This window comes from Phaethon aethereus, assembly GCF_964289735.1.
Source record: "Phaethon aethereus genome assembly, chromosome: 5".
In the NCBI taxonomy this organism is placed as follows: domain Eukaryota; kingdom Metazoa; phylum Chordata; class Aves; order Phaethontiformes; family Phaethontidae; genus Phaethon; species Phaethon aethereus.
This window is the reverse complement of record NC_138579.1, coordinates 32,135,220-32,151,507: the sequence shown is the minus strand read 5'-3', so window position 1 is coordinate 32,151,507 and position 16,288 is coordinate 32,135,220. Positions and strand designations below refer to the sequence as shown.

Genomic DNA, 16,288 nt, shown 5'->3' with positions numbered 1-16,288 from the left:
CTTGTGGTTTCATTAGCATTTTGCACTGCATTAATAGCATCCAGATGCCAAGTGCTAAAGCGGGTGTATATTGCAAAAAAAGGTCTAACCCAAATTGTGTAGACATATCCAAATTTACTTTACACTAACTAGGCTGAGTACAAGTAGCAGAGCAACCACAGCAGCACATGCCTAGCAGTGGGGAATTGTTTGCTCTGTGCTACTTTGCTATCAGTACTGAGCTAGATTTAAACGAGTTTCATGTTTGGTTTACGTAAGCTGCCATCTTTGCTAGAGAATTATCCAAAGGTATGTAAATTGGAGGGAAAGATATAGTCAGTCCTTTTGGTGTAACATCCATGCCTTGTTGTGCTTCACATTTGAGCTCCTTTGATTTCAGCATGGGACAACATTTGTGGCAGTTTTACAGCCAAATGTGATGAAAGAGAGCATATCATCTATGCTGCAGTGACCTAAAGAGTGAAGAGCTATTTTTGCAGATAGCTAGAAATGTAAATTACAGACATGAGGGGAAAAAATCTATCAATTCGCAACCAGAGTTCAGAAAACTTCATGCATCTGCACAAGGAGGCTATTACATATGTCAGCAACACAAATGTAGATGAGATGCCTTACATATAGAACAACTATTTGCTTCCTAACAAATCTGCATCTTGTATATTAATACAGGTGTCCTAGTATAAACTGCAAATACATGAATGAGAAACCATGATGTTTAACATAATATGCAGACAGGTGATAAACCATGACAGAATAGCCTTTACTAGCTGTTCAATACTTCCTTTCACCGTGTGCAGAAGATTGAGCAATATCATTTGTGATACGACTCTACTTATCTGAAATGGAGGAAATTAATCAACTTACTATGCAGGCTGGGTCCTGACCCAGTTGATGCCCCTTTAGGGATGACAGGCATCAGGGCATGCTGTATTGCCATCTCCCACATTCGTGCCACATCGATGCCAATACCACTAGTGATAACACTGTTATTCAGTGGGACACTTGAGAGGTTTTCTATGTTTTCTCCAACATAATAGACTATATTTGCTGTGCTTATTTCAAAACAATGAGGATTGGCTCCTTGAGGAAGTAAAGTGAAAGTTTTTGCAGGTTCCAGAGACAAAATTTCAGACAATGGGATTTCCTAAAATGAAAAAATGTTTTATTTTCTGTATAAAGATTATCAACATGTAAAACTAGAGCATGAACTTTATTTAACTGATTTATGATATTAGCTATTGCTTTTAACCACATGCTTCCTGTACAAACAAAAAGGCTCTTGTAACCTGAAACTCCACAACACAGTGGACTGTTGATGGTAAAATACTAAATGTTCCTTTCCAAGACCAAGTAGAACCTTATTTATATAATTAAACTTATCAAAAAGAGGAGTGAGGTGCCATCAGAAACGACCAGGACCATCCATATGTCAGCAAAACTCCACCAGAAAATCAAACTCTATTGACTCTCTGTTTAATAAAATTTTATTTGCAATAAATTGTTTGCAGAATAAATGTATTTGTCATTAAGATTCCAAATCCACTTTTCACACAGGCGTAAACTTGATTTTTTTCATCTTGAAAAACACTTAGGGCATGTTTCACTGACATATTTCCCTGAAAGGGAGCCACATGAAAAAAATACTTTCCATTATTAAAACTTATTGCAGTAATGTCTAAGGAGTTTAACTGCCTCAGGTAGAAAGATATGAGCATTAAAATAATGGTTTACAATCAAAATCACAACATAATGTCCAAAGGACAGAATTAAAATAATATATACTATACCTAATTGTTTGGAAATAATTCATATTATGACTCAGATGAGTTTCGTGCCAGAATTTGTCACTGGTACTGAACTGCCCCTGTTAAAAACCTTCCATTTTCACAACATGTATTTTACAGGTCCTTTTTAGCTGACCCCTTTCTGAACTAAGACTTGTTTGTGAAAGGCAAAACACACATCCGCAGCTTAAATAATGAAAACAAACATAGATCAAAGTTATGCTACTACTGTACTTTCAGTAAATATCTATTAAACCAGCAATTCAGTCATTGTATTCTGCTGGTACAAAAAGAGATTGGAAAATTTTCCTTACTTTGTAATATTTGCTTCCGGTATCATTTTGAAAAAGTGTAATGCATTTGCTGTCCAGTCTCCAGTAGTGTCGTTTCCTCTGCAATGAAAAATGAGGGAAATTTTTTTTCTAGCATTTTCCAAGTAAATTAATGAAATGTTCATTTCTCAAAAACATCACTTCAAAAAATGTTTCACTTAAGCTTGAAGATATGAATTGTGAATGATAAAGATTTGCTATTACAACATTTTTATGAGGATTTTATATTTAAGTTTATAGGATTTATAGGGCCACTCTGTTGTTTTGGTAATAACCTAGCTCTGTTCAAATTGTTCCAGTGTTAAAAATTTAAAATGTTCCTTTGATGTCTGCATTACACTCAGCACAATTTGCTACAGGTGTGCTGCTAAAACAATTAAACTTTCTTTTTGTATCAGATATAACACCCCAGCTCACTTTAGAAAGCTGCACACTGAAGTCTTTATTCCTGTTTTAGCAGGTTGGAATGAAAATAACTTTTTTCTACACTAAATCTATTTTGCAAAACTCTCAATTCACCTAGCAGCAAGATATCTCGGAGACTGCAGCTGGAAGGTAAAGCCACTTTCCAGAGCCCCTAAAATGCTAATAATATTTTTTTACTTAATTCAGAATGTCTTCACATTTGGCTGCTATGATAACGCAACTGACACATTCAGATATTTTTTGTGTGTTTCAACTGTTTCCTGTTTCTTATAAGCAGTGCCAGTCTTCAGTTATGACAAGAGTCAGGACTTTAGGAATCACAAATACTACAAAAATGCCTTACACGGGTGACTGTAAATTCTCAAAGTATTGTTAGGATTTGATTCTGTACTATTATATAGTATGTACAGTAAGACAGGTCTTCCTTTAGATTTCTTACCAGTGTGTCCTTGCTTGTATAGTGAACCATCCAACCCTCCTTCATTACCGTGCTACTTCTCCTTTTTGTGTGCTTCACAGATTGTACCACTCTCATTAATGGAATATTGTTGCTGGTTGAAGGGCTTAAGAATAAATCAATAAAGTTTTTAAAAAAGAAAATAACTTTGGACAAAAAGAAAAAAAATCTTTTAAATCAGAATATATATATCTCTCTCCGATATCCACTTTTATATTTATCATCACTATCACACTGGGACTGGACACTACTTTTTTTTGTCATTCCAAGTATCTTGAGAATACAAAGAAAAAAAAAATTAATGCTACACCAGGAGAATATCAGAGACCTTCTGAAGGCTTACACACACACACACACATATTCTCTCTCCCAAAAGTATTCCTAAAGATGAACTAAGAAGATGGGCAAATGCATAGGTCCTCAACTAGCCTGTGCTATGTATGATTCAGACCTGTACTTGATCTTGAATCTTTCATAACCTAAGTAAACACTGTCCATCAGATTATTGTCCTATGACCTTTCTTGGGTTGAAACACACAGTGGAGTTATGGTGGTTTACAGAGTAGAAAACATGTTAAATGACCAGCTGTGCATACCCTGGCAGGGCATAGTGAAGAATCTGCTGGAACCTCTCGGAGAAAGAGGTTTAAGCCAATAAATTTTTTTCCTCAAAGACCTAAAGAAACATCCCATTGCCTTGCACTCTGGGGCATGCATGCTGAAACTTTCCACGACTCGTCTGACACACAGTAAGTCGGGAAGGCTTGGGAACTTGAGAGTATGCCTGATAGCACCATCAGATAAAATCTGGAATATCTAGTTGGAGAGGTTTAAGAAGCCAAGCCCATCTTCCCACTTTTCTTGCTGTTGGAATTAACCATTCCTAGAGCAGATTCTGCATAATGGAATATGGACTCATAATCTGCTCAATCTTAAACCTAAAAGCCTAGTTATTTCTGGCAGAACTTTAAATGGAGATGCTGCACTGTATGTGAAAACACAGAACTCATGCGTTCTGCCCTGCTGGCAAAGCTATGGGTGCAACAACTCTAACAAAAAAGGGCACAAACCACACAGGAAAAGAATAGTATGTTAAGTTTCCACAGTTGTTCTGACTGTGGATGTCTGCAGATGGCCTTGCTTCACTGTAATGCATCCTGGAAATGAAACATTTTGTGAATTGGCAGTTTCCAATCAAAATGCAAAATGTGTGCTGTCTTAAGGTTTCATTAAGACTGTTGCAGAGTTAACGTCTCTTTTTTTGGCTGAAAATGATCAAATGAGCTGCAATCCCTATAAAACTATAATTGTCTGTACTGACAAGATATTTACTATTTTATTTGCTTTTAATAGATCACTTAAAAATAATCCATGGACATTGGGACTACCCTTACAAATGTATTATTGCATATATTACAAAGGTATTACTGGAAATACGGGGGTGCTCCTCAACTAAGTAAAACATTAGCTTGGTTATCAATGTTTTTATTACCTATAATTGGGTATTTATACTTTGAAAACCTGCAATGCCGTCTATTTGAAATGGATTGCTTTCTATCAGCACAACAGGTATACATTAGTAATGTAGAGCTAAGGGGAATGTCACAGAAATAGTCTCCTAGTAAGCAAGATAAAAGGGGAAACTGCAGGTCGAAATAGGACTTGTGAAAGAAAAATATCCTATGATTCTTCAAGGTATAGATCCCTAGCCTCAAGGAAATTACAGTTGAAAGGACCTTAATTCATTTTAGGTTTCCCTGACAATGAATAATCTCTACTTTTTTCCCTACTAGTCTGTACAGTTCCAATAAGTGAGTAATGCTTTCTTCTCTTCAGACATTTCTAAGGTAAGTTGCACAACTCAATTCCCATTTCCCTTCCTGATTAGTCATTTCAAACCACTAATCTATTTTGTAACTTGCTTGAAATTACTACTTCAAGTTTGTCAAACTTTCCTTCTTTCTAAATCTATCTAAAAAAGCAAACAATTAATCTAGGGCTGATTATACCACAGCCACTTACATGATTTCTTTTTTTTTTTTTTTTATATTGCACTTTTAGTCAGGGAAAAAATGCTTGGAAAAACAAATTTAAAAAGCATGTTCTCTATGGCTCATGCACAAATAAAATTTCACAGCATAATTTTCATAAGAGAGTAGACCTGCAACAATCATTTGTGCATCAGTTTTCAGTTGCTACTTCAACTTAATAATTTTTAAGTTTCTCTTAAATTCCTAATGTATATATTCAGTGAAGCAATCTCACTGCAACCGCAGAACTACCACATATGACTAGCTCTTTCCATTATCAAGGAGCGAGAATAGGGTCCACGTAGATTCCCACTTGAGCCCTGGACAGGATAGTTACTAAAAAATACCAAAGAAGATGGGAGGTACACTCCCCAACTCACCTGATCATCCTGTTAGACTCATCATGATCTGGATCAGCATCCTGCATTTCCCCATTGTCACTATGGCATCCTGTCATTGACATCTCAGAATCGTGAGCTATAGATTCTTCCATGTCATCTATAAACCCACTGTTTCTTTCACTGTCATTGTCATCACTCCCTTCTTCCATGACCACATCAGACTCGGCCCCAGGACTAAGGAGATCTGGAACATAATTTCTCAAGTTATTATCTGAAAACATACAATACTCCAATGACATCATTGTGATAAATTTTGAGCTTCAGGAAAACTCAGGTTCTCTTTGGGTCTATCTCCACTCAGTGTGTACTGGTGAAGTGTGGTCTGTAACCAGTCATTGAGAAAATCACTACAGAAAACTGTAAAGGCATCAAACCAAAATACTTTTAGAAATATAACATTCTATTAAAAAAATGACAAAGTCAAGGCAGATTTTCTTATTCACGCACTTCTATCAAACATTCTACAATCATGAGCTTTATTTTTGAGATCAGGCAGATTTTCTATAACAGCTTGAATGTTGTGTACTGGCCTGATGGCTGTTGGCAGGCTACAGCTGCAAACTGATGCTAGAAGAGCAGTAATTTCAAAATTAGGAATTCTGTAATATGATGATAACATGATGATGAAGTATTGAAATAACTCCCAAGACAATTACTTATAATGTGAACTATCTCTTTTTGTGAAAAAAGATACTTCCTTTGCACCAGTGTTCTCTGTGAAGGCTGCACAATATAGCAGAGTTATCCATACTATTGAAATAACACTCCCTGACTTTAGAAAAGAAAAAATAAATAAATATCAAAAAGATCAATGTAAGATAGCACAGGAAAAAATACAAAGACTTAGTATTTAACTTATTTGACTATGACATAGTATTAATACTATCTTCCAGCTTATATTTAAATTTTTTAACTTTCCAATTTCAAGACCAGATATGCCTAAGCAAGATCAAAGTAAGAGATGACTTTTTATTGTATTGCTGCGTGTGAATGGATTTATTTGTAAGACAGAAAGGAAGAGAAAACCTTAAACTTATTTACCTAAGGACTTACTTTACAAAAGCAAACAAACAAAACCAAACCAAAATAAAAAAAGACACACAAAAAAAGGCATTCTGTTGAAACTCAAGCTGCTGCTATACAGGCAGTGATCCAACATGTCAAAATCATCAGTCCTGTCAGATAGGAAAGACAACAAGAGCTTTTCTGGGATGTCTGCAGTGTTTCAGGAATTTGAAGTAAGGTAAAATCACATACAATACACCAAATATTCCTATCAAGAAACTTTTGCCTAATTGTGTGGAGGAAGGTTCTTGACAGTCAATGTAGAGGATGCCCCAAAAGAAAAAGCGCACTGAACTGGCGGACAGCAAAATGTTTTGAATTAATAGCATTTCACTCAAATTGTAAGTGCACAGCTGAAAGGTTTGTTTCCATGTACAGCAATCTTAAAAAGTTCGGATATAAGTTACTGATGTGCGATTAAGAGACACATTATACTTCATCTCTAGCAGAAACAGTCATCCAGTCATGAATGACATGTTACAGAGCAAGGCTCTCTCTTTGCTATTCCTACAACACTTTTTTAATCTCTATTTTTAATAAACCCACAATCAGTTAAAAATAACCTCCCACATTCAGTGTTTAATGTGTTTATTAATGAGACCATACTTGGAATTTTATCGCTTCAGCTCTTCCTTCACTTACTATTTTGGGGAAGATGCATCACACAGCAGATGGACAGTGTGACAGATACTGTATTGATTTATTAAGTTTGAAAATAATGTTAACCAAATTACTGTAAAAATAGAAATGTGATACCAGGATGAAATTGCCTCCGATAATGCTATGGACCCTGTATCAGTCATTCAGGACACACAATTAAGAGTTCTACCGTGACACTATGCATACCATACTATGGATATTACGTGGTGGGGAAAAGCCAAATTCTATAAATTTTAAGACGGAGAACTTCAAGGAGTACACTTGGAGCAAGCTTGGAGTACGTGTTCTCACACCAAGTGGCTTTGCACAAGCTTTCCTCACTCAGCTCTTCCTCAGACAAACCGTCACTTCCCATCAGGCTGGCATCAGATTCATGTGTAGGAGGCAAGTCAACAAAAGTAGCATGTTGCTTGTGGGGCAAAGTCAGGGAGAGGGCACAGAGGGTGTGTTGGAGGGATGAAATACAGCTGCCTCAGATGGAAAGAGGGAACTTCAAGGCATAATTCAGAAACAAATGTAAATTTGGTTCATTTAGTCCAACTGTCCAGAAACAAAGCTTGCCTTCTTGTCTTCTCTTAGCACTTTAGATCAATCGTGTTTTGCACTCCTCTCTAAAGCTGCACCTATGCAGGAAAAAATTTTATAAATCATAAGCAGATTTAGTTACTTTCTCTGACTGCAAATTTCAGGGAAAACTCTATACCGTTACCAATGGAATCAACACATCATGGTGTATGTTTAGCTCTTAGATTTGAATATCAAGCCATAAACTTCCATAAGCATTGTTACTTGCAACCCTGAAGAAATAGTAACGTTATGGGATTGTTAATGGTTAAGAGAACTATAAATGGTGTAAAGATTAAAAAAACCCAAACCAACAGTGACTCCAAGAGTCCAGTTTGAGGTGCAGAGAGGAACATGCTGTAGGAGTGCAACATCAACCTTCCAGAAAATCATGTACCTTATCACGTTTCAAGTTGGGTACTCGGCATCTGAAATATTTTTTCCTACACTAACTGCCGTTAAACAGAAAAACTCTGTAGTAATACAGTCACACTACTATGAGAAGTATTATGAAAAATATTAGTTAACATTCCTAATTTTGGAAATTCTTGGTATCTCTTCAATAAACTAGATCACCAATTTAAAGTTTGAAAAAGCATACCTAATAAGGCAATACTTAATATGTTAACCTCAAAAGCAGTTTAGGCTGACAACTTAACATGGCAATATGCATTAGAAACGGAACACTTTACCACACTTCGCATTCCTTTATCACATAGGAAAGTGACATTTTCGAGGCAATCAACAACTCATCTACAATCACCCTTTTTTTCTCCAGTACCGTCTGTCAAGCCTACCCATATATTGCTATACTTGACCCAAAACCAACAGCACATGTATGGGAAAATCTGTAGATATTCAAGCCTTTATTACTGGCAATTGGTATGATTAGTTTTACGCCAACAGGAAGCAGTGGAATTTTTTTCCTGGAGGGCCTTCCCAGTTCTTCCAGGTATGCTTTTCATTCTCAGGAAGATAATCCTAAAACAGACACTTTTTTTTTCCCCTCAGATTAAAAAAAGCAATTTTGTGCTTCTATCTGACAGGTGAATGCCAGCTTCTCACGGGTGTAGCTTTTTGCTTTACTCTGGCGTTCTGCATTCAACGGGCCATGACCACCAGGCTGTTTTGCTGCTGACACCACCTCTGTGCCACAGCTGAGCCTGTCCACCTATTTGGAAGACACATGCTCTGAGCTGATGGTGTATGAACCACTCGTAGAGTTCCTCCCACCCTTCATCTTTGACGTACAACAGAAATATCGCGGAGGAAAGGCCACTCCCAAGCAATGGAAAAATGTGTCTTTGTACCCATCACAGTTTTACTCTTTTTTTTTTTTTTTTTTTTTTTAATTTAACTGGTGGTTTAAACAATGACAGAAACATTAGGGCACGTTACCTCCATTAATGGCAACTTCCCCCAGGCAGTTATTTGGCACTTTAGGAGCACACCGTTTATGACAGTTGAACCTACAGTCTGTTAAGAAAAAAAGGGATACAGTAAAATTATTTCTCTTTTTCTGTGACACAGTCATATTTTTTCCTGCTACCCAGCCTATAAATGTTGAGCCCTGTCACTTCACTGGTACAAAGCTATCGTGTCCAGAGAGCGTTCCTTAGCCTGGCTGCATGCGCCCTGCCAGTGGAAGAGACAGTATGAAGATGCTAGAAGTGCGTTTCCCCGAAGGGGAAGGAAAGCATTACTGAGGGCAGCTGGGTGGAGGCACTAGCTGCAGCTGAAGCTCATGCTCAATTCATCTAGGGGAGCCATCGGGAGACCTCTGTGCTTCGCTGCAAAGCCAGAGCTGTTTTTCCAGTGAAAGCAGCAGATCGGGCTGCAGTATATCCACTGCAGCTTAAATGACTGACTACAGATCAAATGCTGCAGACTGAAAATTGGAACAGCAGAACCCAAGCTAACAATTGTTAAGTGAGAAAATATTTGTTCTGTGTATCACAAAGCAACTTCTAGACAGCTTTCGGTGAAGGGTTCCTTCAATATCTTCCTTATTTTCTAGATATTTTTATTTCATTCTACCTTTACTTTTTTCCTATCTGTAAGCAGCACTTTATTAGATATCATCTTAACTGTTTTCTTTTGGCTTATGGAACATATTTTACGTAAACTAAAAGCTGTAACTTATTTACACACCTGGAAAAGCAAAGAGTCAAAAAGGAAGAAATAGCTAAGGATGCATATATCCTTGTAATTATTTAACTCCATATTGATTCAAAAACCAACTGAGATACAGCAGTGCCAAACTGTAGGTAAATATTTTTTTAAAAAGCAGGTTAACATTTGCTTACGTCACTGGACTTTAAAATTAGCTGAAACAGGTGATGCCTTCATAGAGATTTTACTTCAGTAAAAATCAACATCAGAATCACATCTTAAGTTAAATGAATGCAACTTTGAATTTTTGCAGAGTGTTAGTTCAAAGAAGCAACACAAAGTCTACCGCTTAATTCTATGACAGTTATTGTTTATTTTAACAGAAGGAAGGTGATTTTAAGGATCTGTTAGTCGATGTTATCTAACATCATAGCATGCACAATGCTTTGAATTTATGGGCACTCTAGTAGGCTGAGGTGAGCCAGTAATCTAGGCTACAATCCAAGGGGCTTGATTCACTTTGGTACCTGCTAAGGTACAACACCATGAGACCTGAGAGCATATTAGTCACATTGAAAAAATGGGGTTTTAAATTCTCATATAAGCTCATCTTATTTTATTTCCATTACAGCTCCCCCAAAACACTGAATGCTGGGACTTAAGCACATGCTTCAATTCAAGCATAAGACTTTGTAGATTGAAAACAATGAAGAATACAGTCCTTTGTGCTAACTATTCTGCTGTAACTGCCTGTGAGCACATGCTCACCTAGTGCCAAATACAAGATAATTTACACCTGAATGAAAAAGATGTGAGCTACTGCAGATATACCGCAGGGTACGAAAGAACAGTCATGCAGCCAGCTCCTGCAGAACAGCAATTACCATAATTTTGACTCCAGCTTAATCCAATGTAATTGTACATGTGCCTACACCTAGACAGTTCAGTGAAGAAATCATGAGTAAGGCTACATAGTAACTACTCAAACACTAATTTACTAATTTTATTATGCTTAGCTTTTATGTTCCTACAGGGCGTTTACTTACCTTTGCACTGCAAACCCTGTCTAAAAAGCCCTTTGAGAAGCTTCTTACAGTACTGGCAAACTGTTGGCCGTGTGTAAGAGTGGATCACAAAAGTGTGAGGCACTTTAACCTTGGACAGCAAGATCTTGTCGAGCTGAATAGGTCGCCCAATGTAGGATTGTGAATTTGATCTCTTCTCTCTCCCAGTGAATGATTCTGACTGTGTCTTTTGCTGTGAAATACATAAAAAGAACATTTGAATTAATCATGATGTATTAATTTTTAAAAGAATATCATATTGACATATATTCACCTCAAGAACAGTAAATCATATGTCGTAAAAAATAATGTAAGTGCTTTTAAACACTAACAGAACATGCAACATACCCTCTCTCAGGCTGCTTTTGAAAAATTGGAATGGTATCAGACAATATCTTTGCCAACACTACTATCATACATTTCACATTGTGGCTGAAACAGGTTTTTATTTAAAAAAAAATTAAATATTTTTCTAATCAAAATGAAAATATTCGCTAAAGATATCTCAGAAAAGTATTTTGTGTTCTAATAAAAACACAAGCCATTTTTACATGTCTTATTTTTTCCTTTTATACCTTTATATCTTTGAAAGGCTGTATTTTTGCTACAAACCTTATTCTGTGTGCATGCAGGTTTTTGCTAGAAAACAGATTAGTATTTCCATCCCCTTTATTTATAACTTTTGCTATGGCTAAGCTTACCGCATTTAGATTATGCACAATAGATCACAACAGGTATTTAAATGCATAGATATAAATATGTATCAAGTGAGAGACACAGTCTAAGGTATGGAATCAAAAGAATTTCTGAAAGAAATGAGTTACTTTATTTTCCCTACTAAATTCATTTAGATGTAAATATGGTTATTATCCCATAAAACAACTGACACAGAAAACTGCCTTCCCCTAAGAATTGCCCTTGAGAAACAACCAAATTACACCCAGAGTTAACATGGAAAGGAGAAAAAAGTGACAAGATGCAGCTTGATCATTTAAAACTCAGCATCCTCTTGCCATCATCTGCAAATAAACTGAAGGCTACAAAATGAGTCACTCCCCAGTGCGCCTGCACCGTTCAAAAAGTTGTAGTAGCTGAAACTCCAGATTGCCCTAACTTGAAAAAATGTTTTGTTTCGAACTAATAATGTTACAGGAAATTCTGCAACTGAGAAGGCTGATTTATTATTATTTCCTGGTCACCAAAACATAAAAATACATTTCTGCATGCTTCTGCTTGAGATTAAAGGGGAATTAATTCAGAGTGAAGGGGAATTTGAAAGACATTTTGATGGCAGAAGAACTTGAGGAGGTCCAGACTTTGCCTTCATAGCATATTTGCCATAGGAAAAAAGAAGTTTCTTCCTTCCAAAGATCAGATAGGTTTCTTACCGTGAAGATCAAATTTTTTCTTTTGGTTATACTGAAGAGCTACCTGTCTTTCCAAAGACTCATATGCAACAGAATTGCTGAACATTAGAGCTACACTGCTAACTGAAAACAATGCGAACCTCACGTGCTTATCCACTGTATAAACACAGTCCTGTCAAATCCAGGAGAAATATGCAAAATACATTGTATAAGCCAGGTACATACGGTCACCATAAACAAACTAGATTGAAACAAGTATAAGAAAGCATCTGTCTTCATCACAAATAATAGTGGAAAACGTACAAGTGCATGCTTCAATACTACATGTTTACTTCCCAAGTTTTAGACCTTCGTGCTCTGTAAAGCATTTCTGCATACAAAAAAAAGCTAGTCTCAGTTTAGGATTAAATTTATTTAATATTTGTCAGTTAGCAATATTGTTTGCCTAATATTTCCAAGGCAGATTGCATTAAGTCTTATGAAGTCAACATGAACAGGTCTTTGAAAAGGAGGGCAGAAGCCCAGCAGGAAGGAAGAATGAGCCCACATATACAGCACGAACTGCATTGCTCAGCTTGTGCAAACTACCTGCAAATGACAGCCCTCAGTACTTGTGGACTGGACAAAGTTCACAGGAGGAGCCAGAAATACTTAACGCAGTCCTCTCGGTCTTGTATGTAGAATAGGGACAGTCTTGGCCCAGACTGATGGTACTTCAGTTTTAGCGCAGTGCCTTACAGGTTAGACATCCTCAACTCTATGCTATGGTCAGATACCTAGCTTCGAATTTGCTCGTCAGAACAGTTATACATGTGACATACTACATTTTAATGCAAGTATTTTCTTTTTGAATAAAGTAATTCTTTAGTGGTTTGCCTTAATTCTAATCTACCTGCAAGGCATTAGTCACAACACTTTACTGCCTTTGTCTTGAATATGGACATATGGTGGACTTCTCATATTGTAGTAATACTATTCTCTTAAGACATATGAAACTGGAAAAGAGTAAGAATTTCTAAGGGGAAAGAGTTCTGTTGCTTGCTTTCATTATGTCACTGCAAGAAATGAGTATTTCAATTTACTGTTCTTACCACTAGAGCTATTTCTTGACAATCTTACTCTTGTCTAAAGTACAAGTGATACAAATATCTCTTAACATTATGATCTCTGTTAGAACCCTGTCTAATATCACCTAAATTAAATCTACTTCGTATTGTCATTCTTTGTTGTCATTTTCTGAATTATTGTCAAATCAAAAATTATTTTGGCAACTGAATAGTGCTAAAAGCTTTTTAAAAGTCCAAATTACTTACCTCATGCTCAAAGGATTTTAGAAAGCTGGTTTGGCACAGTTTTCCTCAACAAATGCCTTGCAAGTTTTTAGAAATTTCAGCAGTGTTGCTGAAATGTACTGAGACTAATCTTAGGCACTTTTATGTTTAAGAGAGAGAGACAGGCTTCCCTACAGCTTTGGCTTTGACCACTGAGATGCACTGCCTAGATGATGTCTGATTAAATCTCAGGTGTGGTAGAGTATGGGTTTGGCACAAATTATTTGCTATATTTTTTTGCTTTTCCTGTTTGATGGCAAGATTTTTGGTTTTAATGTGCTAGTATATGCTTCTGGATTGTTCTGAGAAAACATCAGGTTGGAAAAAAAGTGAATTCTGTGTGCTCTACATTAACTCAATCCTTTCTGAAAGGTAACTCTGCAGCAGTTTCATCATACCATCAGCTTTATCAAATACCAAGTTAGCATTAATGAAGTTTTTGTACTGTAGTTTATTAAACTTGTTTCCCAAAATTTCTATCAGTCAATGCACACATAATTTTTAAAGGATTTACTTCAAGTCTCACTTCACATGGCTGACAAGTAATATTAGAGAACAGGTGATTAACTACATTTTTACTAGTAATTTAGAAGTGTTCTCTACAGTTCAAGCAGTAATGAATACTAAACAGAAGATAAACATTGGAAGACCTACTGCAGAATGTCAGTCTTCAACACTGGTCCCTACCTTAATTTTTTAATGTGATTTTAATATTCAAAATACTGCTTATATTTCTGTTAAAAATAATATACTGAGGATGCATAACAAATTTAATAACACACACACACAACCATTTCGCCACCCTCACCTCAAAACGAGTGAAACTAAATAGGTAGGCCTAAACTCACTCAAACCAATTGTTTGTAGAAAATATCCATCAGCTTCTTCTATTTACAGAAACAGTACGTCAGCTTTTTTTGCCATTCTACAAGCACTGGGCTGCTACACCATAGCAGCGTAGCACACCACGTAACACACTAGCAATTCTTAATTTACAGTGTCTTCAGGTCAAGTAAGAGGTAAAGCTGAGTTTCACCTTCTCCCATACTAGAAAAGACATCAGCAGACAGGGATCTGGTCCCCCTCCTGCATGCCCAGGCCTGATCTGACAGACTCACTCTCCTTCCCTCTTCCAGCCAGAGGCATCGTGACCCTCGGCTTGTGCTCAGAGGTAGGAAGGGAATGGAAGCTGCTGACAGAGACATCAGAGAGATGCCACAATTTAAAGCCCCTGAAAGAAAAGGAAAACAGGAACTATCCTATTTTCACTGCAAAAGCAAGAATCTCTTCCACAAAGCACCTTCTTCTTCGGCTGGTGTGCCTGGTTTGTCAGAAAGACAAATTAGTTTTTCCTGGTAGTCAGCCAGACTACTGACTCAGCAAATCTGGAAACTTCCCAGGAAATGATTGCTTAACTGGATTACACCATGGAAACTCACAGCCTGTGTGGCTCCAAAGACTAAATAGCCCTTTAGAACAATCATCCCAGCAAGGTAATCTATACTGTTAACAGTTCAGAATATGATTTTCCAAGTGACAACAAACACAAAGAAACCCGTACAGATATTTAACTGTACGGATGTCCAACCAAGCTAGTGACACTGATCACATCCAGGAACTTCAATTATGCCTTAAGCTATGAGACTATCTAATGGAATCCAGTGCTTGCTTAGTCTTTTATTTTGAAAAAAGTTTGTGGCTTTTTTTTTTAATTCCAAGAAGGCAGAGGTGCCAAGCTTTTCCCCAACATGGGGCATTCTGCATGACTCTTATTAGCTGATGCCTTGCCCCTCCTCGTTCAATTTTGTCTAATTTTTGGAATATATTGAAGCTACTCATAGTTTATCTGGTGAGCTTGGTTAAAAGCTATTCAAGGACACAAGAAATTTCTCTACAGTAGCCAACAGCAGAAAGTCATTGTGCAGAACCCTGTCACTGCAGGAAGGAGACAGTTTTCCATATAACTGCTACCCCAGAGGTCAAAATCCCTCGGCAGGAGAACCCTCCTGTCTGTCTTTTTACCTTGTCCAAATCCACTGCAATATACAATTAAGAAACTGAAATAAATACTGATTCTCTGCCAATGGATTCAGCTGGTTTTATTACCTGGGTGATTTTGACTGACTTTTAGCACCACAACTATCCCTCCCAGGCACAGAAACCAAAGAAACTTTAGGGAGATGCTGAAGGGACTGACGGGAAGCAATAAAAGCTGACTGACTGGATGCAGAGTTGGCCGCCCGGGAACAAAGACAAGGATCAGCCCTGCAATCCAGCCGCACAGGCTAGACTAAAATGTAAAATAGACTGCTCTTCGCCCGACCTTCTTTTAAAAGGTTTCAACAGTCCTACTAAAAATGTCCCAGGGATTCTGACAAACCTTTACTGATAAGCTTCATGTTCTAGAGGAGTCAGAAAAGAAATACTTCAATTTTGACATTTGATCATCTTACTTGAAATTATGCTTGGGGAAACACATCAAAGTCAGTAAACTTCACTCAGAAGAGAACAAGCTGAACGTTCTATACTCTCCTAAATATATAATATTTTCAAACACAAGGAAGTGCTAACCTTTTGCAGGCTCAATATCTAAAAAGTAGTGTGACATTATTCCTGTACTTTACACTGAGATATTCAATCAAAAACAACACAGGTATTACTACAATTTTGAAATGTTTGCCTTAACAAAAGAAAC

At 37.0% G+C, this 16,288-nt stretch overlaps 1 protein-coding gene across 2 annotated transcripts in view; it reads right to left on the bottom strand.

The window, feature by feature from the left end:
• Window positions 1–16,288, bottom strand: part of PRKD1 (protein kinase D1) — a gene marked incomplete at both ends in the record, with an annotated part of 141,697 nt that overhangs the window by 20,295 nt on the left and 105,114 nt on the right. For both annotated transcript variants that reach the window (XM_081999829.1, XM_081999830.1), the window contains 6 exons: window positions 865–1,144; window positions 2,099–2,176; window positions 2,982–3,105; window positions 5,410–5,614; window positions 9,118–9,195; window positions 10,878–11,088. In XM_081999829.1, coding sequence (XP_081855955.1) covers window positions 865–1,144; window positions 2,099–2,176; window positions 2,982–3,105; window positions 5,410–5,614; window positions 9,118–9,195; window positions 10,878–11,088 — 976 coding nt within the window. The remainder of the gene's footprint in view (window positions 1–864; window positions 1,145–2,098; window positions 2,177–2,981; window positions 3,106–5,409; window positions 5,615–9,117; window positions 9,196–10,877; window positions 11,089–16,288) is intronic.